Source organism: Chinchilla lanigera, unplaced genomic scaffold, assembly GCF_000276665.1.
Source record: "Chinchilla lanigera isolate Chin_1 unplaced genomic scaffold, ChiLan1.0 scaffold00030, whole genome shotgun sequence".
In the NCBI taxonomy this organism is placed as follows: domain Eukaryota; kingdom Metazoa; phylum Chordata; class Mammalia; order Rodentia; family Chinchillidae; genus Chinchilla; species Chinchilla lanigera.
The window spans coordinates 5,239,132-5,267,034 of record NW_004955431.1 but is presented as its reverse complement, the minus strand read 5'-3'; the positions used below and the strand labels follow the sequence as shown (position 1 = coordinate 5,267,034).

The 27,903-nt window shown below is 46.2% G+C and overlaps 1 protein-coding gene across 3 annotated transcripts in view; it reads left to right on the top strand.

Moving 5' to 3' along the window:
- Atp7b (ATPase, Cu++ transporting, beta polypeptide) overlaps positions 1-27,903 on the top strand; it is a 68,726-nt gene that overhangs the window by 30,086 nt on the left and 10,737 nt on the right. For all 3 annotated transcript variants that reach the window (XM_005387611.2, XM_005387612.2, XM_005387614.2), the window contains 12 exons: positions 183-1,413; positions 7,492-7,749; positions 9,733-9,896; positions 13,189-13,350; positions 15,471-15,547; positions 17,388-17,562; positions 19,232-19,465; positions 20,012-20,103; positions 23,963-24,090; positions 24,183-24,337; positions 24,526-24,660; positions 27,606-27,800. In XM_005387611.2, coding sequence (XP_005387668.1) covers positions 183-1,413; positions 7,492-7,749; positions 9,733-9,896; positions 13,189-13,350; positions 15,471-15,547; positions 17,388-17,562; positions 19,232-19,465; positions 20,012-20,103; positions 23,963-24,090; positions 24,183-24,337; positions 24,526-24,660; positions 27,606-27,800 — 3,006 coding nt within the window. The remainder of the gene's footprint in view (positions 1-182; positions 1,414-7,491; positions 7,750-9,732; positions 9,897-13,188; positions 13,351-15,470; positions 15,548-17,387; positions 17,563-19,231; positions 19,466-20,011; positions 20,104-23,962; positions 24,091-24,182; positions 24,338-24,525; positions 24,661-27,605; positions 27,801-27,903) is intronic.

The window sequence follows — 27,903 nt, the reverse complement described above, 5'->3', positions numbered from 1 at the left end:
TGTGCTGCTGAGCTATATCCCTGGCAATTTTCTTTTTCTGTATGGTATTTTAATATTCTTGTACCCTTGGGCTATTTTGATACCAGTGACATTGTTCTGTATGTTCTTAGTGCCAGGGAAGTAAAGATATTGTAGAAAATACTTAGTTGAAGGATAAAAGATGTTATTTCTTTTTCTTTTAGATCTTACCTAAACTTTCTTTGCCTGCTCGCCCTTGGAAACAAGCAATGAAGCAGAGTTTTGCCTTTGACAATGTCGGCTACGAAGGGGGTCTGGACAACGTGTGCCCTTCTCCGACGATCACCAGCACCATCAGCGTTTTGGGCATGACTTGCCAATCCTGCGTCAAGTCCATCGAGGGCAGGATTTCTAGTTTGAAGGGCATTGTGAACATAAAGGTTTCCTTGGAACAGAGCAACGCAACTGTGAAATATGTGCCATCAGTAATCAGCCTGCAGCAGGTTTGCCACCAAATTGGGGACATGGGCTTTGAGGCCAGCGTTGTGGAAGGAAAGGCTGCCTCCTGGCCTTCAAGGACTTCATCAGCCCAGGAGGCAGTAGTCAAGCTGCGGGTGGAGGGCATGACCTGCCAGTCCTGTGTGAGCTCCATCGAAGGCAAGCTGCGGAAACTGCAGGGCGTAGTGAGAGTCAAAGTTTCACTCAGCACCCAAGAGGCCGTGATCACATACCAGCCTTATCTCATTCAATCCGAAGACCTCAGGGACCATGTCAGTGACATGGGATTTGAAGCTGCCATCAAGAACAAAGTGGCTCCCTTAAGCCTGGGACCAATTGACATCGGCCGGTTACAGAGTGCTAACCCAAAGAGACCGTCAGCTTTTGCTAACCAGAATCTCAATAATTCTGAGACCCTGGGCCACCAAGGAAGCCACACGGCTACCGTGCAACTAGGAATAGATGGAATGCACTGTCAGTCTTGTGTCTTGAATATTGAAGGAAATATAGGCCAACTCCCAGGGGTTCAACATATTCAGGTATCCTTGGAGAACAAAACTGCCGAAGTACAGTACGACCCTTCTTGCGTCACACCTGTGTCCCTGCAGAGGGCCATTGAGGCACTTCGACCCGGGAACTTTAAAGTTTCTCTTCCTGATGGAGCAGGAGGGAGTGGAGCAGGTGATGAGTCTTCAGCCTGCCATGCCCCCGACTCTCCCGGGGGAAGCCACTTGCAGGGCCAGTGTAGCTCTCTAGTGCTCAGCATCACTGGCATGACCTGTGTGTCCTGCGTGCAGTCCATCGAAAGCGTGCTTTCCCAGCGCGAAGGGGTGCAGCGAATCGCGGTCTCTTTGGCTGCAGGGACTGCAACAGTTGTTTATGATCCCTCTATAATTAGCCCTGAAGACCTCCGAGCTGCTGTAGAAGATATGGGATTTGAGGCTTCAGTGGTTCCTGGTAGGTAATTGGTACATGTTTGAAGCGTATCCGGGTAGTGTCTTGGTGTCTTGTAACAGAGTACCTGCGTGGTTGGATGGATGAGCTCTGCTCCCTGCCTCACATGTTGACAGTTAACAAGATCCTTTACCTTTCCTTAACTTGTAAAAATTGTAAGGATGGAGGAATGGAACCCCTCTCATGTAGCTGGCGCTTGAATGCTAAACTCTTTGGATTTGGGCCTCTTTTCTGGAAAAAAATTCTGATTTTTTTTTTATGAAAGATCACTGTGACGGCATCAGGCCCTTTTCGGACCAAAGGACCCTTTCTTATTTTCTCTGAAGGTTTCTCAAAACCAACAGAATCTTAGTCTTAAGACCCAGAGACCGTTTTATTTCAGTGGGAAGGAAGGGAAGGATTTAACAAGATTTCCTTTCCCCCTTTGATGGCTGGAAGGGTAGAGGGCTATGAGGGTGGGGATGACAGTCTTCACAAAGTAAGTAGTGACCATCTCTCTTCCTCCTCCTCCACTTGCTCCTCCTCCTCATTCTCTGGCCTGTTTTCTGTTGCCTTTGTCTTACTCTGCAATGCAGCATCTCTTTTCCATATGCCAGGTTCTGTGCTAATTGTAGGGCTACTGCATGGGAAAGACAGTCTGTCCTCTGAACTTACGTTATCATAAGGGAAAGAGTGAGTAAACCATCAGTGTTCAGCAGGATGAGGCCTGTATGAGGCCAGGCTGTAGCTTTTTCAGGAGGGTTCCTGAGAGTGAGGTGTGGGAGGGGAAGACCAGGAATGTTGGAGAGGAGAAGGGAGGACCTGGAATGTTGGGAGCAGAGCAAGTGGCCTGCATCCCGGAGAGGCAGTGCATGGAGCACGCTATAGAGGAACTCAGAGGGACCTGAGCAGGACAGAAGACTGGCTCAGGAAGTCAGGAGGGTGGAGGTCAGAGCTAGCAAGTATGGGTTCAGGAGGCTGAGCCCTCCCAGAGGCGGGAGGACATTGTGGGCTGGAGATGCAGATATGAGTGTCGGAGCCCAGGTAAGGCAGAGACAGCAGAGTGGCAGGAGAAGGGAAGAAAGCTGGGCAAGAGGGAAGCACATAGAAGCAGAACCTCCCAGACAGTGGCTGGAGGAGAGGGGGGCCTGAAAGTAGCTTGAGTGCACAGAGATGAAGGTGTGAGGGGTCTGCCAGGGGTAGCTGGAGCAAGGCTACTGGAAGCCTCAGCAGCTGCTTCAGGACATGGGAAGGTGGGAGCTTAGCTTGCACCACAGCAAGGGCAAGAAAACCACCAGTAGCATAGGTCAAAGAAGGGCAGAGAGGGGCTTAGAAAGGGAAAGGTAGGGGTATTCCTGAGAGGCTGAAGACAAGGAGCGAAAAGGGTGTTTTGAGATGAGGTCTTGTTGTAGTGCCTAGGCTGGTCTGAAACTCTTGAGGTTCATGTCGATATAGGATATCCAAACGATATAGAGGAAATAAATGTGACTCCAGTCTGCTCAATGTCTCAGATGCCCAGTTTGTACTCCCCGAAGTTGAAGAATGAATTGTAAGAAACAACAGAGGTTAAAAGTAGGAAAATTTATTGGGGAAAATGAATAGAAAATAGGAATAGCTCCTGAGAGACAGAAGGGGTCCTGAATGGGTTGCCGAGGAGCCCACTTCTCAAAGGAAATTTTATAGAACAAAATCGTGAGGCGGGTACAACATGGGTCAGAACTATGATCAATAAGATTACAAGTATGGTTGCTGAGGTAATACTGATTCAGTAGTAGCAAGCGCCTGTGGATGACATCATTAACCTTGATTGTATAGTCTTAGTCTTCTTTAGTTTTAGTGTTAGGAGTCTTAGTTGTTTTAGTCTTAGTCTTGGTGGGAGAGGATGGCCCACCCCTAATGAGATGTTAGTTTATTTATATGGGAAATCTCTAAAGGGTGGCACCAAGAATCTCTAGCTTCCATTTATCCCTTTAGGGAAGTACATAGATCTGGCCATTGTGACTTTAATCTTCAGCCACAGTTTTGATGTGTTCTCATCTTTGGCACTGACTCCCTTGAGAGCCCAGTCCTGTATAGCGGCCTATAATATTTCCACCTAACTTAGCTGTCTATAGTGTTATGATACTCCTGCTTTCACCTCCTGAGCGGCTGGGAGTACTGAGATGGGAGTACTTACAGGCATATTTGGTGAGGGGCAGCTCTGTGGGTGTTAACATTTTAACCATTCAGCATCTGGACCCAGCCTGGGTGTCTTGTGAACCTGCAGAATACTAAAGGTGGTGGCCGCAGAACCCTGATTCCAGAATCACTGCTGCAGGGTGTAGGCACCTAGCTTAGGAGGAGTTACTTGTGGTCCCATAGGCCAAGGCCCAGGCAGCATCCAGGGCTGATGGAGTTGGTTTCCCATACCACGTTTCTGCTGGCCACAGAGATAAGACTGTGTCCTTGAAAAGTTTGCTCTACTGGGATACTTTCCTGGGTGCTTCTGTCCACAGCACACCTGCTATCAAAGGGACTGGGTAAGTCTCAAGTGGCTTGGCCACATTCTCTTTCATTTGTACCAAGTTGTAGGAAGGAGGTGTCCTTACTTCACCACCTGCAAGAAGGAACAAAAGCCCAAATCAGTAAGGAGAACACAATAGAACAGTAAATCCTGTACTCAAAAGGTGAGAAATACAGTATGCGGTCAACATCTGCTGTTTTTATGGGAGGGTTAAAGTCTTTCAGCAGTACAGTTAGATTGTTGGCAGTAAAAAAGAAATGAGCATTTAATTACATATTATAAGAGAGTTGAAGTTGACTGAGTAAACCTAGAAAGAAGTGATTTTTTACTGGGCAGAATTATGTTTACCACAAGAGGGTATCAGATTTAGCAAATAAAACATATTAGGATACCCCATTGAATTTGAATTTCAGATAAACTGATTTTTTAGTATATGAGCATTGAATATATACATATATATATTTACACTAAAAATTAAGTGTGCTTATATACACTAGAAATTATTTGTGTTCATCTGAAATTAAAATTTAATTGGACACTCTGTATTTTAGCTGGCAAATGTAATCTAGGACAAACCACTAGTGTGCTGGTGAGTAGCGTTCATAACCACTTAAATGATATAAGGTATTATTTGTAGTTGATCCCTCTCTCTGGATTGATTAGGAGTTCACGGTGGACAATCTTGGAATCTGTGTGACTCGTGTCTCCTTGGACTCACCAGCACCCACTCTATTGTAGGCACTTGGGAAGGAGGAGAAAGGAGAAAGGACTGGCTGTGACAAGCATAGAGTAGCTCAATGGAGTGATTTACCGCAGGGAACTAGTCCAGAGGTGCTAAAGAGCAAAAAAGCCAACTTGACCATGGGGAGGAAACCCCACGATGAACCTCAGGATGAACCTCAAAGCAGGAGAAGGGCTGCAGCCATCAGCCAGCTGCACTCCTCAAGGGAGGGGACATAGGTTACCCTCTGCCCCGTGAGCGAAGCATCCCAGTATGTGAGATTCAGTGAGAAAAAAAGACTTCAAAGTCAGAGGCTGTTGTTGGATAGGTCACTGCCAGACTTTCTGTCTTCTGAAGCTCCAGTTTTAGGAAAATGACAGTCCATTATTAAATGATAGTTATCTTTTCTGCATGCTTAGACAGGGATGTATTTTGAGTTACCAAAATAGTGTGAGTTTCTAGAGCAGTGAAAATGCCGTATAGTGACCGTAAAGATAGTGTGTGTTTAGGGGGTCGGCAGAATGAAGGCCCCCAGGTATCTACACCCTGATCCCTGTAACCTGTGAATAAATTGCTTTACATGGCAAAGGGGACTTTATACAAAGACCGATCAGAACTGTGTAGTGTAAATGTTTAAAAAAGTATTACAATGAAAGACATATTGTCATTAACCCCCCTGAAAATACTCTCCTTCATCTGGACACACTTACTCCATTGTTCTCGGCACCTCCTATAGCAGTTGTGCAAGTTCTCTGTCATGTCTTTGTGAGGTAGGTTAAACACAGAGAATGCTGCTGCCAAGCACCGTTCAAAGAGTGTTACGGCGTGTCCTGATCCACCTATTCACTGGTTCTGACACTGTGACACTTCTTTCCTGAAGTTAAAATCACCACAAAAGGCAAACGTTTTGAATTGTTGCAGGATATCAAGGAGGCCACGACTAAAAGCACGCATGAAGGAGGACTTCCAGAACTGCTTCAGAAATGTCAAGAAACACGGGACAAGTGTGTCCTGACCAAGGGGGCAGTATTCTGCTGGGGATTAACAGCAGTGTGTCTTTTACTGTAATAAATTTTAAAATATAAATGTTCACCAGATTTTTGGATCACACCCTATACATAGGGCCAAAGGAGTGAATCTTGAGGTAGAGAGATGCTGAATTAATAAGGGGACCCAGTTGAATCCCATCAGTTATTAAAAGTGGAGAACTTTTCCTGGCTGAATTAGAGAAGTGGGCTAGTTAAAGAGAGACAGAGGGTTGCTAACTTTGAAGGTGAGGGAATGAAATCCTGAACCTGGGAATGCTGGTGGCCTGTAGGTGCTGGAAAAGACAAGGACACGTATTTCCCCTAGTGCCTCCTAAAGGACACAGTGCTGCTGACGCTTTGATTTCAGCCTGGAAGGTCATGTGGCAGTTGTAACTGTGGGACTATAGGATAATACATTGTGGTGTCTGAGCTACTAACTGTATAGTAATCTGTTAGAGTAGTGCTGGGAAACTAAAATTATAGCAGTAGTGGGAAATACATAACAAGTTTCAGAGGTAGATTCTTTGGCTTTGTGCATCTTATTCTAAGTTACACCTCCCCACAACCCCCCGAAAAAAGACTGTGGTACTGGCACAAAAGTACACAAAAAGGATCAGTGGGTACAGTGGAAGCCCCAAAAGGGGTGCATGCCAGTGTGGTCTCCTAATATATGGTTAAAGATGCCTTTGAAATTCTGTGGGGAAAGGATAATTGTTTCAGTCCGTGGAACTGGATCTAATTAGAAAGAAATTAACCTTAATTCTTAATTTGTGCTGCATACAAAATGTAATTGAAATGGATGTGGAAATTATTTAAAACAGTAGAGCTTCTTGAAGAAATGAAGCCATGAATATGCCACTCATATTTTTGCAATGTTGTTGAGGTACAGATCTACTAGGAAAGCACAACATAAACAAATCTTTTTTTAAAAAAAGCCTGGGGATGTAGTTCAGTGTAAAGGCCCTAGGTTTAATCCCTAGCACTACCAAAAGGAAAAAAAAAAAAAAAGAAAAAGAAAAGAGAAAGAGAAAAGAAAACACAAAAAGTACTGCCTATTTAAAAAAAAGGGATCGAAATATTCTAATTGGCATGATGGAGAAGGAAGCTGTTAGAAAACCAACCACAGGCTGGGAGAGGTATTTGCAGTACATACAACTGACAAAGGATTTGTATCTGGGGACTATAGAGAACTTACACAAATAGTAAAAAAAAAAAGGCAAACAACTCAATACGGGAAGAGAGCCAGACCTTTGCTAACAAGAATGAGGTAGTGGTCAAAGATACAAACCACAGAGGTAAACCTATTTAAATCTTGCTTCAAGACATACTAATTTCTTGTGATTAATTTCTTCATCCATAAATGGCGAGAAGTGCATTTACCATATAGGGCTCTTTTAAGGCCTAAAGGAGGTTATACATATAAAGTACTTAGTAGTGTGCTTGGTGAGTTACTGTTATTAACATCATCATCAAGTTTTTTGAGCCTTTGCTTACCCTGAGCAATCATCCTTAAAACAGACACGTTTTTGTGTTTCTCTAATTGTGTGTCTTTCTCTCTGTTTCTGATTATGGGGAGGCAGAGGCAGAGATAGAAATATCAATCCCCACGTCGCCTCTATAGGAACTTTTTTTTTTTTTTTTTTTTTTTTTTTTTGGTTTTTCTCTGGTACCGGGAACCGAACTCACGACCCCAATAAACTTTCCTACTCTTTCTGTTTGCTTGTTTGTTTTGTTTTTTTTTTTTTTTTTATAGGAACTTTTAATATGAGTATTGTTGGGCTTGAACTTGTTGCTCTGAAAAACTATTATTTGGTCTTACAATTTGAATTATTTCTGATATTTTATTCTAGAAAACCATTCTACTAACCATGTTGAAAGCCACAGTGCTGCGAATGCCGTGCTGCAAACTCTGGGTGACCCACCTGTGTCCGTGCAGGTAGTGGCCCCCCACGCCAGGAGGCCCAATAGGAGCCACAGCCCTGGCTACTCATCACATATCCCACAATCCACTGGAACAGCAGCTGCGCAGAAGTGCTTTTTACAGATCAAAGGCATGACCTGTGCGTCCTGTGTATCTCACATTGAAAGGAATCTCCAGAAAGAAGCTGGTAAGAGTTCTACACTCTGTTGAATTTGGGGGTGCTGTGTGTGGACTGGGTGTTCTTTCAGAATCACCCTTGATGGCATCAGTGCCATGGAAAGTCTGGTAGCAAATTCATGATATGATAATATAGATGTTTGTCTAACATCTAGAAAACCATTCTACTAACCATGTTGAAAACTACAGTTTGTGCAGTTGGCGTTGTTCTCTAAGAGGTATTTAGTTTGAGAGAAAGTGTATCTCTGAGTAAGTTGTCATGGAAAATACAGTTTAAAGGTCATGTGACAATCTATGGATTGACTTATTAGTTAGCTTTTCCTAGTATTACTCAGTCCCATCAACTCCTTTCTACAAAATGAATAAATAATATGAATTTTGTATATAATTCCAATTTCAAATATTCTATTCTGTTGCTCCTGAGTTTGTGGAAATGCAAAGTTTTGTCTTTCAAACTATATTTCCGATTCTTTCTCTATGTCTTGTACCCCCTGACCCTCTCTTTTTTTCTTTCATTGTGGTACTGGGGATGGAATCCGGGCCAGCACATGTTAGACAAGTGCTCTGCCACTGAGCTACCTCCCAGCTGCCAATCCTCTCTCTAAAATACGGAAATGCAGAGAAAAATCCTGCCCCTTTTTTTTAGTACTGGCGATTGAACCCAGGGCCTCACACATGCTAGGCAAGCGCTCCCACTGAGCTATATCCCCACCCTTTTTAAAATTTTATTTTGAGACAAGGTCTTGCTAAGTTCCTTGGGTCAAATCTTGAACTTGTGATTCTCCTGCCTAGCCCCACCAAGTGTCAGGGGTTACAAATTGGAAGTAGTTTAACGATGACTTTACCTCACCACCAGAGATAATTTCCTTTCAGCATGCTGATAACTCCATGAGTCTTTGCGCCCTGGCTCCCTGTCCCGTAGCATCAACTCTGAAATAGGAAGACATGTTTCTCCAGCCTCTCTCACTGTGCCTTAAGACCACCTGGAGTTGTAGAATGACTGTGCTTAGATTCGGCGCTGCAGGAGTTCCTTTGTTATCCATGGGCTGGCGGTTCTTAAGCATACTTCATAATTTTATAAAACTGGTCTGTACCTGTCTGAATCCCTCATTTTCATCCCTCATACTTTGTAAAGCACGTCACTGCTTTCATTTCCTTGAGTCTAGCCCCCTCCTCTGACTACGTCAATAGTGTCAGCAAGGTAGTCTGTGGGATTTTTTTTCCCCCCTTTGCTGAAAGTCATTGAAAACTGAAAAACAGCAAGTAAGACCATTTTTGAGAGTTATTTTTTCCTTGTATGACAGTGTCTGGAGAAAGAAAGCATATGCCTTCTGCAATGGTAGTTGGTAGCTGCCTACCACCTTCCGTGCTTTGATGTGCATGCGTCCATGCAGCCTTTGAAAGCCTGACTCAGTGTGGTCCGTGGGCCACCGTACCAGCATCACTGGGAGCTGCGGAGATGTGTGGGATCTCACGCTCATCGAGTTAGAGCCCTATTTTAACAAGGTTCTCAGATGACCACTATGCCTATATTGTTTGGCACTTTTTTTTGTCTTTTTGAGCCAGGGTCTCGCTATGCACTTTAGGCTGGCTTTGAACTCACTTTGTAGCCCAGGCTGGCCTCGAACTCAAGGCAATCCTCCTGCCTCAGCCTCCCAAGTACTAGAATTACAAGCGTGTGCCACCATGACTGGCCAAGCTTTTTTTTTTTTTAAGAATAGTGGCACTCAAACTTAACTGTATATTAGAATCACCTAGAGAGCTTTTGTAAAAAAGCGACACCTGCCCACCCTGAGAGATTCTGACTGCTTGGTCGGGGTTAAGGGCCAAGCACTGGGATTGCCAGAGCTCCCCAAATGATCATTGTGTACTGCCGAGTTTGGGAAACCGTGCTCCAGAGGCTTTGGGGAATACATTTTTCTGTGTTACACTGTGTTGACTCTGTCATCTCAGACACTGCCAGAGGGTCTCAGCTGTGATCTGATGTTTCCAGGTGTTCTGTCCATCTTGGTTGCCTTGATGTCGGGAAAGGCAGAGGTCAAGTATAACCCAGAGGTCATCCAGCCGCCCCAAATCGCCCAGCTCATCCAGGACCTGGGCTTTGAAGCAGCGGTCATGGAGGACAATGCAGGGTCAGATGGCGACGTTGAGCTGGTTGTAAGTACAGTGGCTGCCTCACGGGGTGCAGGCTTCATATGTTTTGCAGAAGAGTTTCTGACAGCAGTCATTCTTATGACAGTGAGTGTTCTCCATCTTGGGCATACCCTGTCTGTTGTTGGGATTTGTTTCTCTTCTTCCTCTTTGAAGCCAGTAGCAATGACCTGTTCGTTTTATAAAGGAAGGGCAGTTATGTCAAGACGTCAGAGGAGGCAGTCTCACCAAGGGCGCTCAGGGTGTAAGGAGGAAGAGGGGGAGGTGCAGGAGGGAATGGTGGCACAGATATCGGGCTGTCCTGAGTGTGGCGGGCTGGGGGAGGTTGAATGCACACAAAGTCCTTCAGATCCAGAGAGAAGCGCAACTAACTGTGTGCACTAACCTGTAGGCAGAGGAGGTAATCTCCGGGGTGGTGAGTGCCATTCAAAGATAAAGGGTAGAGCACTTGCCTAGTGCGTGCAGGGCTCTGGGCTCAGTCTTCAGCCCTGCAAAAACAATACAGTGGTGCACAGGGCTTCTTGTAGGCACATGGAGGTCTAGAAGATAATTATGGACCCGAGTATCCCGGAGCACGCAGTCTGGGGGCAGTGCCTTGGGTGGAGATTGCTCCCACTGTGTGAGAGTCGGGAGGTCTGGTGTCTGTCCTCTGGCACAGCTGCATGGGGACAAAGCATGAAAACAACAGGTAATCCTGGTACTGACAAAATGCTCACTTCAAAAGTACTTCTATAGAAAGCTCTTTTTATGAAAATGGAGACAGGCGAAATCACAAAGGAATTGAGTAATGCTCTTTTACCTGCTTAAATGTTTGGCCACGGCCATGGTGCTAAGTAAATGTTTGAGGAAAGTGTCAAGGACATGAGGTACACACTGAGCTCCTGATAAGGGCGGTCTCTGTGGAGCAAACCCTTGGCTCTGTGGGGCCCTGCGTGTCGAGGGGCCAGTTAATCCTCGCTGGGCTACAACTCGCATCGGGCCCGTGAGGAGGCGGGTCTCTGCTGCCAGCCTCCAGGTCCACACCTGGGCATCCCAACCCACTCAGGCTGCTGTGTGGAAACTCTAAATCGAGACTGGAAAAGGAGAGGGAAAAGCTTTCCGTGAACCAGTATTTTCTATTGCAGTGGTTTTTTTTAAAACAAACTCTGATGTGTCAGTAGTTATATTGGCATCACATGACCACAGACATTTTATGTGAACTTCTGTTTTAATTAGTATTCTAGGAAGTGCTGACCACAGAAGTGAGTTGTCTAATTTGTCTAGTCCACATTCCAAGGATGGCACATCGCACTTCAAAGATCTTTTTCTTTCATGTGAGGATACAGCACATGGCCTGGCAGGAGCGCTGCAGGCCTTGGCTGGTTGTGAGTTCTAACCCTGCTGCAGCAGGGGCATTTGTTAACCTCTGGGAGTCAGGGTAAACCTGATTCACACCACGCAGCAGTGGTGCGGAGCACGCTCTGGAGCCAGGCTCTTTGGGTACAGGCTCCTGCTCTGCCCCTAACTGGCAGTGTGACTTGGACCAGTTACTAGACCTGTTAGCCTTGTGGTTTTGAGACCTGCCTCATAGGGCAGGGAAAGCAGTGCAGCGCTAGGACAGGCCTCGACATCTTGGAAGTATTTCATAAGTGCTAACTTTTATTACTGCTGCAAAAGTAGAAGAAGCACTTAGGAGCACTACCATGAATTATTTGTAAACTTGGTAAGAGTCTGTGATTGCAGCCACCAGCCAGTGGGTTAGCTCCTATTTGCCTGATAGTCCTCTCTTTTTGGTATTGTTCTTGGGTCTCCTGCTAAGGTTAACATGTTCCAATTCCAGATGAGCTCCCCTCTCCTTCCCTAACTCCAGCTTGTCAATCTCATCTCTTGTGTTCTTTCTGGGATCACTAATGCAAATTTCCAAGTACAGCTGCCCTCACATCATCCCAAAGCTCCCTACCTCTCTCGGTGGCCTTGCATCAAGTGTTGGCTTAGTGATACTTTTGGCTGTGCTTAAGAGTCTTGGTGCTGTGGACCTAGCCAGCATGCAGACTCCCTCCTCTTCCTCACAGGCCCTGTGCTGGGCAAGCTGGCTGCAGGTCACCTGAACATCTACCTTGTGCCATCCTTCCTTGTGTCTTTCCCGTTAATGTTACTGAGCCCCTCACCTATCAACACCCTCTCCATACTTCGGCACCCCTCAGATTCCAGTTCATCCATTGGCCACTCCCTGAGTCTTGCCAAGCAGAGCACTGGAATAGCAGGAGGGTTTTAGCAGACGCTACGAACCAGGCACTGGCAAGACTCTAAATTACAGTGGTACGGCAAGTGAGTTCATCAGGAACAGCATTCATCAGAGACTGAAAGAGCAGGAACGAACAAAGCTTTGTTGAGCCGGCTGACGGGGCGTCTCTAACCAGGAGCCAGAGAAGATGTCTGCGCCAATCTGGGTCTCACCTTTGCTTTAAGTACATTTTAGGTTTCCATAGTAACGATTACCTCATTTTTGGGACTCTTACAAGAGTGTCGCACAATTATCACAGAGTTTCCCAGAAGCTGTCCGACAGCCAGATTCCAGATGACCATGGCAGGTTAACTTTTAGCCCACTTCCCAGTTTGTCCTGTTTGTTCTGTTCCCACTTTATGACTCTGCTCTCCTGTAAGTGGGTTGGTAACTAACCGAGGGGACTGGGGTGAAGAGTGGGGTCAACTACTGCTTACGTGAACTTAAGTGACTTCTCAATATGGAGTTAAAAAAGAAAATAGAGTCTCTCTTGCCCGATCAGTAGCTCCTTTCAGGAGTTTGTAGGCGCACATCTTCATTCTTCAGAGGCAGTTATTGTCCAGTGTTTCTGGTGAGATAACGGAAACATAGCTTCCAAAAGTCCATTTTCCTAGAGCCCAAAGTCAAGCCTTGTTCTGTTGCCATCTGCTAAATTGTTGTTGCTTCCTGTACCTGAGCTGGGGGAGAACCACTGTTTATCTCCCTAAAGGGCTGTGAGGGGTGAGCATCTTGAGCACCTGGCTTATGGGCTCATGGGTGGGAGTCCAGAGTCTTAGGAGGGCTCTGTAGAGGGAGAAGGATGGAGGCTGCCCACCCGCCAGGTGCTTCCGTTTTTTTTGTTTTTTTTTTGTTTTTTTTTGAGACAGGGCCTAACATGTCATTCAAGCTGGCCTCAGACTCACAGTAATCATCCTGCCTCAGCCTCTCGAGTGCTGGGCGTACCGGCCTGTGCCCCAACACCTGGCACCCCCGGCTGCTTTTGAAAGGCCCCCTCTCAGTCTTGGTCCCGTGGCATTGTGTTCCCCTGTCTTACAGATCACAGGGATGACCTGCGCTTCCTGTGTTCACAACATAGAGTCCAAGCTCACCAGGACCAACGGCATCACCTGCGCCTCTGTGGCCCTGGCCACCAGCAAAGCCCGTGTGAAATTTGATCCAGAAATTATCGGTCCACGGGATATTGTCAAAATTATTGAGGTAATTCATTCGTGAAAAATTATACCCGGTGTTCATAAAGCAGTAACAAATCACCATTGAGGGAAATGATTAAGAACATATAATTAAGCAGAAGGAGAAAGTAAAAGTCACCTAAAATCCACCAACTTTTACTATGGTATAAGGTTACTTTCGAATAATCCAAGAAGGTCAGTAAATATCAGATCATCTGAGAGAGCATATTAATGAATAGGTAAGAAAGAGATAGGGGGAAAAGATGTTATTGTTATTAGTTTTAGTTTCAGATACTCCCTGAGAAGCATTAGTATTGCTGAGCTATCTGGTACATAGTGCTAAATTGCCTAATTATAATTCTCAAATATTTCTGTCAATGGCAAGTATCTACAGACTAAGGGAATGTTGGCCTTGGGCAGAATGATACTACATCTCGCCCACTGCTAGGCCTGTCTTGCAGGAAAGTTTGATCCTTTTTGCTGTGGAAAGTAAGCTAGAATGTCCATGCCTGTGCTGCCTCCTGCTCCCTCGCCCAGGTTGTGCAGAAACCTAGCATTTCCCCTTTTAAGAGCCATGTTACCCCAGACTATAGAGAGTGAACATCGTCATCGTGTGATGACTGGAGTGGGTTAAAGCAATCAACACTAGACGAGATCACCTTGTGGTAGTTACTGGTAAGGATAAATTAAGCTTAGTGAGGACTATTTATGAAATTGCATATGAAATGAAACATTACAGCAGGCTTATGCCATGTTATCTTTAAGTTTCTCTACATTTTGCATGTGGCCCAGCAGAGCTTTTTGACATGGAAATGATGTATCACGCCAGAGGCAGAAGATAGGGGTCCTTCATTAAATGAGGAGAGAGCTTCAGAGTGGTTAAAGGCATTGTTCCCTGGGACCCAGCTCCCAGACATGGAGCAGCACTTTATCTCACAATTTGAGGCCCAGCTATTTTTCTGTTTTTGTTTTGTTTTATTTTTGAGACAAGGTCTCACTGTGTAGTTCAGGCTGGTTTTGAACTGTGTAGTCCAGGCTGGTCTCATACTGAAGGCAGTCCTCCTGCCTCAGCCTCCCGAGTGCTGGGATTCTAGTCATGTGCTACCACCCTGGCCTATCTTTCTATTTCTACTCTGCCACTGTGTTGTTCTTGAATACAGCAGTGACATGGTAGTGTAAGGCTAAGGAGTCACGCTGATGCAGGAAGCGGGAAGGAAAGTCTCAGGTAGGACCTTAAATACAACCTGCCTCCACTTGGCTCACCCAGTGTGTGCAGCACACTCTCTTCCTTGTTGGAGGAATATTGGAATACTGCTTGGCTTCCTTGTGTGCATCTCTGGGGTACCTTTCCGTAATATACTCAGGTTAGTGTGAGTTGTAAAAGCATTTGTCTTACGTAGTCTTAGATGTTCTTCTTTCTGCCTCAATTTTCAGTTTTGTATAAGAATCCCAGCTGCGGAGTCCTGGGGCCCCTCTCTTTGTCAAGGTGACTGACAACATTTCCTGACATATGTTCATAAAGTCAGAGCCTGCTGGTCAGATCAAGGTGGTTACAGAAGTACACAGGGTCATTCATGAGAAAAGCCCCAGCTGGAGGCCCAGGCTCTGTGGGCTACAGCGGAAGCCTGGCTTCCGGATCCTGAAGGGGCTGAGAGCAGCTCCAGTGGGTGGCAGCCAGGACTGGACCTGGAGGCCTGAGTTCTGGCTCTAGCTTGTCTGCATAGCTCTGTGGCTTTGGGTGAAGTATTTAACCTCTCTTGCTCTTTTCTTATGAATGGAAAGAAACTGCCAGACCACGGAAGATATTTGGGATTCCTAAACTCAAAACTTCTGAGTTTATAAGTCAGTATTGGTCAGCTTTGGGGCCTGATGAAGTTAGCTGCCCAGCACCCACGGCCTTTGTCAACAGTAGGGTCTGGAATCAACACTTGACACCATATCCTCCCAGACGGCGCAGTCCCTAAACGTAGACAGTACTGAACCTCCAAATAGGATTTGTTGGCCAGCAGGAGAGGAGGACCCAGTAGTCTCCAGAGGCACTTTGAGATTCACTGTGTATTTTCCAGAGCTGTAAAGTGCTCTCCGCCAATGCATATTTTAACAAGTACCTTCCCCCTTGTTCCCTGCCCCTCTCTTTTTGCTAACAAGGAGATTGGCTTCCATGCTTCCCTGGCCCAGAGAAGGCCCAACGCTCATCACTTGGACCACAAGATGGAAATAAAGCAGTAGGTAGAACACCACGACAACTGCAGCCCTGTCTCGCTCTCCATCTTCCTGTCCCTGCCGACTCTATGGCTCCTGTTGTGTGAATGTCTTTGTGTTGGCTTTGTGCTTGTTGTGCTTTGTCCTTGCTGTCCGTGGGCTCCCACCTGGATTGGTTGCCTTTTTCTGTGGGACATTAACACTCTGAAACAGCATTGTCGTAGAAGTTTTGTGATAATGACAGTGTTCCAGGTCTGCACTGCACCTCTGTGTTCGAACACATGAAGCTAGTGTGACTGTGGGGCTGATTGCAGAGGGGCTGAGACAGTCTCACTATGTAGCCCAGGCTGGACTTGCAGCGATCCTCCTGCCTCTTATGCTCCCAAGTGCTGGGACTACAGGCACACGCCACCACACCCAGCCTTGAATTTTTACATTTGACTTAATTTTCATTCTTTTAAACAGCCAGCTGTAATTGGATAGTGCTCAAATTGGGAGAGAAAAAGGAAGGGTCTTTTTTCTTAAACAGTATTTTCAGATTTTATTTGCATAGATTCTGGAGCTAGAATCTGAGGGCAGACACCATGGCTGAATGGAAAGCAGAGGGCCAAGGAAGCAGGAGGCTGGGGTTCATTGTTCCAGGCAGTCTCTAATGCTTGCGACAGAGTTAGAGGCTGCTGTTGTGTATTGTGACGCTGCTGGGGATGAACAGACGCCGTCATCCCTGCCTAGAGCGGCTCTGGTCGGGCAGGCAAAGAGTGAGGAGCTGCAACAGCGGTGGTGCAGATGGGTTCTGGAAGGCTGAGGAAGCCTCCAAGTGGGGACCCAGGATTTGAGCCTTAGGCTGCATGCATTGGTAGTGGGAGGGCATCTTCTGGGGCCTCCAAGGATCCCCGGGGCATAAGTGGGACTGGAAGGCCTGGGACCTGGAAAGCCAGGGAGGCTGACTCCTTGGGCACCAGTCTGGACACACAGTAAAGGCAGGGCCAGTGTGTGTCACCAAGAAAAAAGTGAAGAGATGGAAAACCGGGCTTTGGGGCATTCCACCATTAACAGAGAAGTGGAGGATGAGCAAAGGAGACAGAGAAGGGGAGGAGCAGGGGAGGAGGCTCCAGAACCACTTGGTTAGAGAGTCACACGTGCTGCACTTGGTACAGATCCACAGCTGTCATCTGTGACCCCTGATTGCAGACGTATTCATCAAGACCGCCTCACTATTCTTACTGATTCTGTTTTAAATAATTGTTTAAAAGTTGAATGTGTAATGGCTAGGCACAGTTGCGCATGCCTGCAACCCCAGAACTCTGGGAAGCTGAAGGAGGAGGGCCACAAATTCAAGCCCAGCCTGGGCAACTTAGTGACTTTACACAACTCTGTCTCAATAAAAAACAAAAAGGGCTGGGGGTGTAGCTCAGTCCCCAGTAAACCCCTGCCCTGACAAGATCGATTGTGTAAGTAAGCTTATACCGGTGAAATACTGCCATCCGCTATTTCTTTTCCTGTGAGGGTTAGTGTAAGAATACAGTTCGAAGAAAGAGCCGTAGCAGCTGTAGACTGAGAATGTTAACCTCTTTGGGGTAGATTCTAGCTACTGGGCCTCAGCTGTGAAACCTTTAGGTTGAAGGCCATATATCAGCCAAGTGAAGAAGAGGGCTCTGTTGCCACAGTGCTTAGGTCTTTTTTTTTTTTAATGTTTAGATTGTCCCTGGGATGGCAGAGTCAGGGAGAGAGACTTACTTTTGTTTTAACCCACGGTGGTCTGTTCCAGACATGTGAGAAAGTCAGGTTTTAGACCGAATCTTCAGTAGGGGCACGTCCTGTGATCCAGGGCACAGGGTCTAACATGTCTCCCTTTGCTTCCAGGTGGAGGAAGTCTTTCCTGTGCAGCCTGGTCTTTGGCATCCCTGTCATGGGCTTAATGATCTACATGTTAATACCCAGCCACGAGTCTCACGAGACGATGGTCCTGGACCGCAACATCATCCCGGGACTGTCCATTCTGAACCTCATCTTCTTCATCTTGTGTACGTTTGTGCAGGTACGTAAGGAAACTGGGAAAGCCCCTGCTGTCAGTGCCTGTGGGTGGCCCACAGGTACTGTCCCTCTTAGGCTGAACACAGCTTTTTAGCTTGCCCTCAGTGGTATTTCCTGAGCCAGCTCCTGACATTACTGCTTTTATTTTCTGTCTTATGATCAACAGGACAGGGCCAGACCCTCTGCCCTGGGGACTAAGAAGGGTCTAATTTCCCTGTCAGTTTCACAATTGACTGGAGGTGATCAGAACTCCCTAGAGCAGCAGCTTCCTCCCTGTAAGACTGGTGAACTGTGTGTCCCCAATTTGTTTACCTTTCAGCTTAATTTACCTGTTGTTAGAAGGAGCAGCTGGATGCCCCAGAGCTCATACTTCTCTTGAATGGTCTGTCCTGAAAGGGCAAAGATATGGTCCTTACGAATGAGCACTGTTGTAATTCAGCAGGCAGGCTGTGTGGAATGTCTGCTGTGATGGTGATGTTAAGGAACGAGCCGTGTTTCCGGTGGGAAGTGTGCTGTCTGTGCATTTATTTTGGAACATAAAACTAAGCACTTGAGTTACTATTGAGTGTGTATTAGTCAGCTTTCCCATTGCTGAGACAAAATAGCTAACACCTATAATTCAAAGGAACGGAGGTTTATTTTACCTCATCATTTGAGAGGGTTCAGTCCATAGTTTGGGGCTCTAAAGCAGAAACATCACGGCAAAGGGGCACAGAAGAGAGGAGCCCCTCACCTCATGACAGCCAAGGGGAGAGCAGGGGAAGAACCGCAGAGGAAGGGACCGGATATAGTCCCCAAGGTCATGGCCCCCATGACCCACTTCTTCTAGCTAGGCTCCACCTCTAATAGCCCGTTCAGCTATGAACTCATCAGTAGTTAACCCATGCTAAGGTTGGTGTCTGCACGGTTGAGTCAACTCTCCAGAATCTCTGAATCTAGCAAGTCGACAGTCAAGATTAACTGGCACATGATGTTTGACTTTTGGGGAGTGAACATTTATAACTGAATTTTTCCCTACATTTTATTTTTACTTGCAAATTACTGTATATTAAAAAGAACTCTAGTCATACTGAAGTATTAGAATCGAAGGAGAAGATACTCTTTATACCTGCCTCTGGCCCAACCATGCTCCCCAGGGGCAGTTACAGTGTCATTAGGAGTCAGGCATGTATCTTTCCAGATCTCATCTATGTGGAGAAAACACATTTGTATGTGTATATATGTGATGTGCATGCTCACATAATATATACAGACTTTGTTAGAGGAAGTATGAGCATGTGAGATACACTAATGTGCACTGGCATTTCTACTTAACTTTGTTTCACAGACTTCCTTTTTGCCAGTGGATTATGGATACAGAATCTTCTGTTTACAGATTGACACTGTCTGTAGTTTAAATGAACTGTGATTTATTTTTTTACCATTCTCTTATTGATGGACACTCGTATTGTGTGTTCTGGGTTTTAAAGATTACACATGCCCTTGATGATCCAATTTCTGTAGGCCAGTAGTTCCTTCTGAATTAGAAAGTATGTTTAATAAATGTCAATCACTGAAGAAAAGGTAATGTCACTCATGTGCACAAGCCTAGAGTATTTGCCATCCTGGGGGCCTCCGGCTCATCAAATCCTCCCCCCTGCTCATTGGCAGCCTTTGCTCTCCTTGTCTTTCAGTTCCTCGGTGGGTGGTACTTCTACGTCCAGGCCTACAAGTCTCTGCGACACAGGTCGGCCAACATGGACGTGCTCATTGTTCTGGCCACGAGCATTGCCTATGCCTACTCCCTGGTCATCCTGGTGGTTGCCATCGCTGAGAAGGCGGAGAAGAGTCCTGTGACATTTTTTGACACACCCCCTATGCTTTTCGTGTTCATTGCCCTGGGACGGTGGCTGGAACACGTGGCAAAGGTAGTTACGGTTCCTGTTACGAAAAGGACTGTTCCTCCAGGAAAACAAATCTCAGTCCATTTGAACGCGTATTGAGAATTACTAATTACACACAGTGTGGGGAAGGACTTAAGACATCTGAAACCTGCATATAATTAGGTGCTACAGTCACTAATCTCCAAATTGGTTGCTATTTCTAAAATCCCAGCTAATCTGGTTAATTATTAAAACTCACTTGGTCTTTTAGTGCCCTAGTATAGAGTGTGTTAGTGTAGGGTATTACTTCCACCTGGGGTTGTATTATTGTTAACACCCTGCATTGAACTCCTCCCTCGCGCTGGGTCCTGTGAAAGAGTGAGTGGGACACAGGCCATAAAAGACAGCAGAAGGATGTTTTCAGTGTGAAATGGAATTCCTAGAACTACATTAGTGGCCCAGGCGTTGTGTACCAGCACCTGCAGAGCCTTTGTCGCATGGGATGGCTGTGTTGGGGGACAGCCTCTTTCTGTCTGGGTCAGGACAGTCAGGTTGACATAGCTCTCATTTTCCACTCTGGTTATTTCCTAGAGCAAAACTTCAGAAGCTCTTGCTAAACTCATGTCTCTCCAAGCCACAGAAGCCACAGTTGTGACCCTCGGTGAGGACAACTTAATCCTCAGGTAGGCTGTGTTCACCAGTAGAGCACACGATCAATTCGTGTACCTGGACAATAAGCAGCCAGCACCCATCCCGCGGTTATGCTGCGCTAGACCTTGCAGAATAGGCAAGGACGCTCTCAAGGCGTCACACAAACAAAGCTTTAAGTTAAAGAACAAGCAGTGGTGTATGTACACCAGATGGGGATGAGCAGTGTAAACGTAGGAGTCCAGGAATAAGAAGAGGAGGCCAATGAGTCAAGGATGACTTCACAGAGACGTGGAATATGACTGAGCCTTGCATGGAATACGCAAGACCTGAGGATTCAAACAGGCAAGAGGGATTAGGGCTTTGACCTGTGAAAGAACAAATGAGAGTGGTAGTGTCTTCTCATAAGGCTGTCTGATATTAAAAATAATTATTATCATTATTGCTTGGGTATATAATCAAACACTATTCTAACCTCTTTGTATTTAACGTGTGCATTCACCTTGTAACTCCCCTCACCCAGGGAAAAGCCCTTTATCATGGGTTTGTTAGGGACTGTTGCTATTCTTATTTTACAGAGGAAACTGAGGTTCAGCTAGGCTGAGCAACTGACCCAGGGTCACACAGGAATTATGTAGAAGCTTGTGGATATTATGCTGGCTGTTGGCTCTGGAGTCTATGTTCTTAACTTTTTCATGTACTGACTCTTTCTTTCTTTCTTTGTTTTCAGACAGGGTCTCACTATATAGTGCAGATTGGTCTTGAACTCACTTATGTAGCCCAGGCTGACCTTGAATCATGGCAATCCTCCTGCCTCAGCCTCCCAAGTGCTGGGATTTCAGGTGTACACCACCATGCCTGGCCACATACTGACTCTTAAAGCATATTTAATAATACAGAAATTTTTACAAATTAAGTCTTCCCTGTTTCCTTGATTAGCCTTTTTTTTTTTATATTCTGGGCTGACTTAGTCACTTTTCTCATCACTGGCTCAAAATACCTGACACTCACAACTTAAAGGAGGGCAAGTTTATTTTGGCTTGGAGTTGGTAGACGTTTTAGGCCTTGCGTGGTTGGGCGGCTCCAGGCAGAGGGGCATGGTGGAGGGAAGCTGCCCACTGCATGGCATCCAGGAAACACTGAAAGGAGGGAGGAGCTGAGGAGGGGGAAGAACCCCTCCAGGCCAAGCCCCTAGTGAGCAGCCTCCTCCAGCCAGACCCCTCGGCACAGCAAGCCTGCCAGACCACCCCATAATCCCGTCGCCTTCCAAGCACGTGAGGTTTTGGGGACCATTTTTGATCTAAACCATGTCTTGGGCGATGATCATTTCAGGCTGCTTACACATTCCTGAAGTTCTGCACCCATGTACTCTTTTAGCCTGTGATTTCACTTCTGACTGCTGAGAACAGGAGGTCTTGCGTGGGGTGCCTGTCAGCTCCCTCCCTTAGTCCTGTGCAGTGAGCCTTCTGGGGCACCCCACCCCTGGGGAAGGAGGGAGTCTCCTGGTATCTCCCCAGACTCCAGCGTCTCCATCTTTGTTGACTGTCACAGACTCCAGACTCTCCCCTTGTGAAAACAAACACAGTCCATACCCCTCACCCAGTAGCAAAACTCTAAAGTTCAGTGAGGTCAAGTCACTTGGCCAGAGTCCACCGAAGGTGGCAGAACTGAGATCAGGCCCGTGGAGACACAGGGCCACTCTCTCGGCTACCATGCCACACCGTCTCCAGTCAGGCATCCTGTGTGATGACCACTTGGTGCTTTGGGTGGGCACGTGCACATGCGCACACACACACACACACACAAGCACACGGACATGCACACACAGCAGCTTTGGTGGCTCTGCAGTCTCATGCACCTTGACTTCTTTTTTTTTTCCTCTTACATATTAATGGCATGAAAATTTCTGAAAAGTGAAAGCATTTGGAGGGGGCACAGAGCCCCCGTACCTGCATTTGTGTAGCTGCACCTAGCCTCCATCTGCTCTGCAAACAACAGTTTGAAGAGCCTCTGGTGCTTCCCAGGGGCTGCTTAGTGACCTGGACATGAGCAGATTGTGTCCTGCCAGGTGGCACCAGTCAGCTGAGAGGCCAAGGGAAGTGGGCTGCACCTGCCATTACTCAGTTCTTTTCAAAGAAGGCGATTCTTTTTTTTTTTTTTTTTGCCTGTGAACACACAGTGGACCTGACCAACAACAGGATGCTACCGTGTTTTCATCAGGGAGCCAGAGTTCATTGTGACTTTGCCTAAGGTGGGCGGTGTGCTCAGATCGGGTCCGTTTACGCTGCTTTGCATGTTCAGGGTCCTTCCTCCACACCCTCCTGAACAGGAAGCTCCAGGCTCCTGGTCACCCCGCTTTCCCAGGGGTATGGCCACTTGCCCTGCCACCTGTATTGGCACTGTCGCCTGGAGAGGCTGACCATGTGATAACATGAGGTGTGCCAGGTACCAGGGCCTCCAGCCCCCTCTGCCTCCTGCTCACCTGCTCCGACCTCTGCTTGTGTGCACAGGTTCTTGGTACTGCCTGGCGCCCACTGGAGTTTCCTGTATGAGATGGACCCTTTAATGAGGCTATCGCCTCTCCTTGCCTCTGTCCCTCTGCTGGGGACACCTGTCCTTTTTTCTTTATCCCAAGTTTAGGTGGTAGGACATTTTACATTCATGGCCTTTTGGCATGTGATAATGTTTTGTTTGTTTGTTTGTTTCTTTTCTTTTTGAGACAGGGTGTCCCTATGCAGCTCAGGCTGGCCTTGACCTCACTTTGTAGCCCAGGCTGGTCTTGAACTCACAACAATGCACCTGTCTCAGCCTCCCAAGTGCTGGGATTACAGGCGATAATGTCTTTACCCTGCTGCTGCTTATCTCCTCTGTGGGTCTCCTTCATTCTCCTTAGTGCCGTAACTGTGCTATAGACTGTCACTGGGACACGTGCTCTCCCTGTGTCTTGTGACACAAGCCTCGTGGGACTCATTTTCAGGCCTCTCTCTAGCCACACCCATAGAGCTTTCTCTTCGTGGCTAACTTCCCCGCCTCGCCACTCTCCTGCTCCCCTTGAGAGGAATGGCGGGCCTCCTCCCTGGCGCGCTCCACAGGTCCTGGGGCTGATCCTGGACTTCTTTTGTGGCTCCCTTTCTTCCTCCATTGCACTTTGGCCTCTGACCTCTTGGTTCTTGCTTGTCCGTCTCCTGCTCCCCCCATTGGCTCACGTGTGCCCAGGGCTGTTGCCTTGTTCCGGCCAGGCATGGTTGATGCAGTCCCCTCATTGGCCACCTGCCGCCAGCCTTGCCTCCTTCAAAATATTTTTCCACATTCAAACCAGTGACCTTTCTGAAGTGCAAATCTGATTGTGTTTCTCTGGTGGAAAGTCTCCCAGTGAGTCCCTGTTGTCATAGGGTAAAATCCATGCTCTCCAGCGTGGCAGTGAGACTCTGCCCCACATGCTTCTCATGCGCAGTCTCTGTCTGTTGCCAGGTATAAAGCAACAACAGCTGACCTCTGGTAGCCATGGGGACCCCACAGATAACCAGAACCTCCCAGGGCTCCTATAAAATGGCATAGTATTTGCATATAACCTGCTTCCTCCTGTATACTTTAACTCACTTGTACATAACTTACAGTACCTACTACAATGTAAACGCTATGTGAAGCGTTTTGTAGCGTATTGCTCAGAATAATGACAAGAAAAGAAGTGTGTATGTTCGGTACAGATGAAAATGTATTTGCCCCGAATGTTTTGGAAGCCAGTTTGGTTGAGCCTGTGGACTCAGAGCGCACAGGCACAGGGGGCTGGCTGTATATGGAACTAGTCCAACAGTTGACCCAGAACCGGGCCTGGTAGGGGTGGGGGGTGCTTCTGTAAGGGGCTGGGTGTGACTTGGGGGGCATCTGTTGCAGAGAGGAGCAAGTGCCCATGGAGCTGGTGCAGCGGGGTGATGTCATCAAGGTTGTCCCAGGGGGGAAGTTCCCAGTGGACGGGAAAGTTCTGGAAGGCAACACCATGGCGGACGAGTCCCTCATCACAGGTCAGGTGGCTTGTTTCATGTTCCCTGTGCCAGGTAGCATATGATGTGAAGGGGGGCCGAGCAAGTGACAATTCTCTCTTCTTTCCCCCTAGGGGAAGCCATGCCTGTCACTAAGAAACCCGGGAGCATGGTGATCGCCGGGTCTATAAACGCTCACGGCTCTGTGCTCATTAAAGCCACTCACGTGGGGAACGACACTACTTTGGCTCAGATCGTGAAACTGGTGGAAGAGGCTCAGATGTCAAAGGTAGTGAAGAAGCTCAAAACGTGGCGTGACTTCAGCTCCCTCATTTGCACAGAGTAAACAGTTAATTATAAAGATCAATAAGTAAATGTAGTTAATGTGGAGGCCAGGGCCCAGTCCTTCCCCGTGCTTGCGGTGTTTTATGGCTGCAGTTTGTAATTTCACGTGATCTTGATGTTTTATTTTCATAGGCACCCATTCAGCAGCTGGCTGACCGGTTCAGTGGCTATTTTGTCCCGTTTATCATCATCATTTCAACTTTGACGTTGGTGGTTTGGATTGTAATCGGTTTTATCGATTTCGGTGTTGTGCAGAAATATTTTCCTGTAAGTTGAATGCTTTGAGCAGTATGGTTGTTGTGTTTTAAATAATTTATTGTCATGAATTTGATTCATTCTTATCTTAGATTCCCCTGGGCTTTAATTACCCACTATGTTTGGTTTCCTTCATTTGTTGACAGTAAAATCTAAATTAGGTTAGGACAATTAATTGGTTGCTCTGTTTCTACAAGTTTGTATAAAGTTGCCTTTCGTATCTACTTAGGTAATTTCCATGGACATCAGTTGGTTCTCATAATGCTTAAGGCATTTACAGTATGTAGTACTGGCCATTTCTGAAGTTAAGAGGTATATGTCATGGAAGATAGGCTGCTTCATAATTTTGATGGTAAAGCCAGGCATAGTGGCTCACACCGGTAATCCCAGCACTTTGGAGGCTGAGGCAGGAGGATCGTTGTGAGTTTGAGGCCAGCCTGGGCTACAATGTGAGCTCAAGGCCAGCCTGAACTGTATAGTGAGACCCTGTCTCAAAAAGACAAAATAATAATAATAATTTTGATGGCATGGTAACATTGTTTAATAGATTTTAAGAAAATTTTTTTTTGCTGTCTGTATTCACTGATACGATCTTCAGCCTCCTACTTCCCCAAGTCATAGTACTTTCTAGTATTTTTGATGAAAGACTGCATGCCAGTATAGGCCAAGCTTTTTAATAATTAAATGCCTAACATTGTAGGTACATGAAGAACACTACCTTGGGAAATACTGTTTTATCAAGCTTAGAAAACAATATGGAAAATGCAGTCCCCCAGAAAACTTAACCTGCGTCAGTGATTGTCAGGGACGATATCTGAACACATTTTTGGTCTTCACAAGTGGTGTGGATGCAACATGCATCTACTGTGGAGAAACCAGGACACTGCTAAAAGTTCTGTGAGGCACAGGATGGGTCCCCACGATGATGATGGCATTGGTGCAGGAACTGAAAAACCTTAATGTACCTGAAAAGCTCATGGCCTGCAGAGAGCTGTGTTGGAACAGTGTTTTACTTCGTCTCATCCCTAGCCCAGTATAGTACTTACTTTAGAGCCATGGAATAAGAAACTGCAAGTATAGGATGGAATTTTTTCTTTTTAAAAATTTTCTACATATAACTAAAGGTACACCAAATGTTCTTAGGGTACATGTCATTTACTAAGATGTCATTTTCTCCCTTAACTTTTCTATCTTAAATGGAAAACAGCCAAGTTAAGCATTTTCTGACATCTAAGGAGACCTCAGTGTTTTTAAGAATAAGCTATGAGTATATCTTAGAATTTATCAGTGACTATTCACGGCACCTGACCGCCTAACATTTCTGCTTTTTGGGGAGAACTCATTGGCGTGGGGCTGTGGGAAGACAGGACTAAACAAGTCGGAATGTGTGACTTTCTGCTGTCTCAGGCTTTCCATCTTACTTTGGCTTCTTTTGTTTTTATCTGCACAATCAGGGAGGATGCTGGCCAGTGAGGTACTGCATGTTCCTTTAAGATACTGTCGTCCCTCTGTGGCATAAACTCGTTGTAGGAAAGGTTCACGTTAACTTCTAGAACTCCACCTGATGTTACCAGAATGCCTGGTGGTATTAACAAGAATTATTCAGTTTAGGAAAAAATGACATCTTTTTCTCAAAAATTATATCTTATCTACCTAAATACAACTTTTTATGAGAATTAGAATACACATTATTTTTAAAAAAATAATGTACCTTATTTTAGAATCCTGCTTTTCAAAATCAAAGAATAAATTGTAGATGGAAGGTAAAGAGATTGTAGTCTGTGACCTCAATTTAGAAAATGTGCTTTTTGGGGCTGGGGATTTAGCTCAGCGGCAAAAGCGCCTGCCTGGCAAGCGCAAGGTCATGAGTTCGGTTCCCGGTACCAGAGAAAAACCAAAAAAAGAAAATGTGCTTTTTTCTGTAATTACACAAATGTTAGACTCCATAGCTAATAGCTATTTTGAAAAATAAACCAAAGTAATTCAAGATCTCAGAGTATAAATACTGATACCAACTTGTGCCACCACATCTACAAAATAGACTCATATTTTGAGGGGGGTTTACAAAGAAAACAGTCAGGGAAAATATAGAAAATAAAATAAAAATGGCACCAAAGCCTTTCCCTAGAAGTCATGGTTTTTGCTCATCTTTCCAGGGTTCTATTCCAGGTAGAGGCAGGGGATTTTGCATGAGTAAAATCACAGCACTTGTCTTTTCATATCTGCCCTGTAAATTCTGCTGCTTCCATGTCTGTAGATGTAGATATGCATCATCATTCCAGAGGCTGCCTAATATTCCATTACATGCTGCTTAATTAATTAATCTCCTGTTATTTCCAGGTTTGTAACCATTTACAGAAACAAAACAAAGCATAGTGATAGATATCCCTGTATCTTTTCTAATTGTGTGATTATTATTTTAGGATAGATTCTTTGGCGGTACATCCGTTTTTAAATTTACATAAGAATAATGATAAAATAATCATAATAGTTTGATACCTCTCCTATGCCCAATGTTATACTCTGTATATGTTTGTGTTTATATGTATTTTGCCTCATTCAACCTGTAAAACAACATATGAGCCAGCTGAGTGTTATCAACTCCATTTTGTATATGGGGAAACTGAGGCACAGAGAGGTGAGGTTAGCATTAGAGTCAGATACAAATTGTGTGGTCTGACTCCCAGATTTTTGCTTCAGCCCCATCAGAGATTTTTATGATTGTTTTCTGGTCCTGCCTGTCAGAGGGGACCCTGTAGGATAAAGTTGGGACATTGAGATGTGGGGCCATGAAGTGAACCCCGTGATACCGAGGCAGCCAGAATACAGCTGTGTTTCCTAAACCCAGCTCACTGTGCTGTCTCAGGCCCCACCACCCCCACTGAGATGTCCTGCTATGGTGAGGATTCTGTGAGACCCCACACTGCGCTCTCAACCTGCCTATCTTCCCCCTTCAGAGCCCCAGCAAGCACATCTCGCAGACAGAGGTGATCATCCGGTTCGCCTTCCAGACATCCATCACTGTGTTGTGCATTGCCTGCCCCTGCTCCCTAGGGCTGGCCACACCCACGGCCGTCATGGTGGGAACCGGGGTGGCTGCCCAGCATGGCATCCTCATCAAGGGAGGCAAGCCTCTGGAGATGGCGCACAAGGTGGGTGGCTCTGGAGATGGCGCTCAGGGTGGGGGGCTCTGGAGATGGCTCTCCAGACCAGGCTCTGGAGATGGCACTCAGGATAGGCCCTCACCAGGCTCTT